Below are 2786 nucleotides of genomic sequence, written 5' to 3' on the forward strand. Positions count from 1 at the left end.
ATAAATAAATTAAGAGGATGGTCAATAACATAACTTTCAAGTATCAGGAAAAGTAATGAATGAGTAAATATAGAGCAGAGATGATAGTTTGGGTAAAGGATGTTTTGTAGATAGAAAAATTTATTTAACATCATGATTCTTTGCAATAATCTGAACAGAACTGGCAATGGACATCATTGTAAATAATTTAGAGATCTGTTTAAAAATAAATATATAATGATCATTAATTTTGATAATGATAGTGTACAAGTAGAGATTTTCTATTTCTTAAATACATTGTAAATAAGATTCTTTTCAGACATACATTTCCTTCTTGGAATTTGAATAATCTCCACGAATATACTTCTCATCAGAAGTGTGAGATGTTTTCAAATGTTCTAGGAATGAAAGGGTCTCTGGACTTGATTTCAAAGATCAATGTTTCTAAATTACAAAATGTGTTACAGTTATGGTTTATGGACATTCTAGATGAATTGTAAGTAGTCTACTTGATAATATGATGTACTGCATTTCAATAATTTAAATCTAATTTTAGGAACTTTTTCCCTATGGCTTTTATAGCATCTTTGACCTCCTTGTTTCTCAAGCTATAGATCAGAGGGTTCAGCATGGGGATCACAATGCCATAAAACACAGAGGCCACTTTCATTTTCTCCTCGGAATTGTCTGAATGAGGCTGTAAGTACATGTAAGCAAGGGTTCCATAGAAAATGGTGACTGCTGTTAGGTGGGAGGCACACGTGGAGAAGGTTTTCTTCCTCCCTGCAGTAGAGGACATCTTTAGGATGGCAGCCATGATGTATATGTAGGAGAAGATAACAACCAACACAGTGAATGTCAGGTTAAATCCAACAAAAATCAAAATTAGCAGGAAATTAGTATCATTGTTGTAGCATGAAAGACTGACAATTGGAGGAATGTCACAGAAAAAGTGATTGATTTTTGACTTACAGAAGGACAATGAAAATGTAAATCCTGTGTGTACAGAGGAATTTATTGATCCCATGAGATATGAAATAGCTACCAACTGAATACAAACTTGTCGAGACATGATTATGGGGTAGCGAAGGGGCTTACAGATTGCCACATATCGGTCCACTGCCATAACAGCAAGAAGATAACAGTCACTGGTTGCAAATATTGCATAAATAAATAATTGTATTACACATCCCTTAAAAGTTATTGATTTATCTTCTACTATGAAGTTCTGCAGCATCTTGGGAGTGATGGCAGATGTGTAGCAGATATCAACAAAAGCCAGATGTTGTAAGAAGAAATACATGGGGGTCTGAAGTCTGGAGTCAGTGTTGATGAGGAGGATCATCCCACTGTTGCCCACCATGGATGTCACATATATAACAAGAAACACACTGAATAGGACACATTGAATATCTCTCTGGACTCCAAATCCCAGAAGATAGAAGTCAGTGACTTCAGTGGCATTGCCTTGTGACATAGCTTCCAAGAGTCTATAGGTGATCAAGAAAAGTAGCAAAATAAGAAAGAATCATTAATCAGAATTAAGAAAATTCTCATTTTTCACTCAATTCTTTACTTTGATATTCAAAATAAAGACATAAATAAATAGGTTTGTTGTTTTGCATGTGTATTTGAGGAATTGATTCATTTAAAAGTAAAGAATACTTCATGGCAATTTCAACTTTGAATATACAATTGTAAGAACACAAATCTCATACTTTTCTATTATATAGGCATTTGTATTTGTGTATGGGAATATACACATAAAATTTTGACTGTTTCAAGAAGCGTATATAATTTTTACACATTTATGTTTTATTAGTTTATTGATTGTGTGTCAAACTCTTGAAATTAGCAGAAAAGCTCTTTTTGAGAAATTTATAAGGTCTACACAATTTTGGTGGTTTCATATTATTCAACTTAGGTGATGACTGAACTCTGTAACTTTGTGAAATGTTTCCAGAGGTGAGCTCTGAGGAACATAGTGAGTTTAAAGTAGTTCTACTTCTTGCTGTGCACTTTACATAGTACTTGATGTGACTGATAATTATGCTGGATTATGTCACTGAATTTTAGTGATGTTCTTTTTTTAAAATAAGAAGTAAACTCTTCTTAAAGATTAAAAGTTATTTCTTGTCTCTGTCTGTCTTTGTCACGGTCTTTGTCTCTGTCTCTGACTCTGTCTCTGTCTCTTCCCCTCTCTCTCTCTTCCCCCCCCCTCTCTCTGTGTGTGTGTGTGTATGTGTGTGTGTGTTTGCAGAAGCCAGAAAAGGGTTTCTGATCCCCTGGAGTTTGAGTTATACTCACTTGTGAATCACAATCTATGTACTGGAAACTGTACTTGAGCCCTCTGAAAGAACAGCAAGTGTTTTAAACCATGGATTCATCTCTCTATTCCCTGTCTGTCTTATTTTAAAGGGGTGTTATTTCAATGAAATGTACAACAAAAGTTTGTAAAGGCCATAAATATACCATTCTGAAGTACAATTTGTACCTCAAAAGATGGAATCAGCATTGTTTATTACTGATTTATTAGCATCAAGTAGATCAAATCCTAAGACAGAAATAGGGAAAGCTTGTGATTGACTACTTTTATCTTGTAGAATCCCTAAAATGTTCAGGGACTGGTATTGATAGAGCTCCCTGTAGAGGACCAAAAGAAGTAGTAAAACTATGAGGATAAAGCAGATTACCAGTTACAAATTTGACTGTAGCTCACAGGCCATCAGTCTACCATGGGCAACAGAGCTTCTGTGAGTTACAGTGTAAATACTCAACACAGGTCACCAGATATCACAAGCCAGAAG

General features: G+C 34.7%; 1 protein-coding gene across 1 annotated transcript; it reads right to left on the bottom strand.

The window, feature by feature from the left end:
• Positions 1-511: 511 nt before the first annotated feature.
• Positions 512-1456, bottom strand: LOC127684227 (putative olfactory receptor 5AK3). The gene has a single exon (XM_052181183.1). It carries the CDS (start codon positions 1454-1456, stop codon positions 512-514), a length of 945 nt encoding a protein of 314 aa, XP_052037143.1.
• Positions 1457-2786: the final 1330 nt, after the last annotated feature.

This window comes from Apodemus sylvaticus, chromosome 5 (genome assembly GCF_947179515.1).
Source record: "Apodemus sylvaticus chromosome 5, mApoSyl1.1, whole genome shotgun sequence".
Lineage (NCBI taxonomy): Eukaryota > Metazoa > Chordata > Mammalia > Rodentia > Muridae > Apodemus > Apodemus sylvaticus.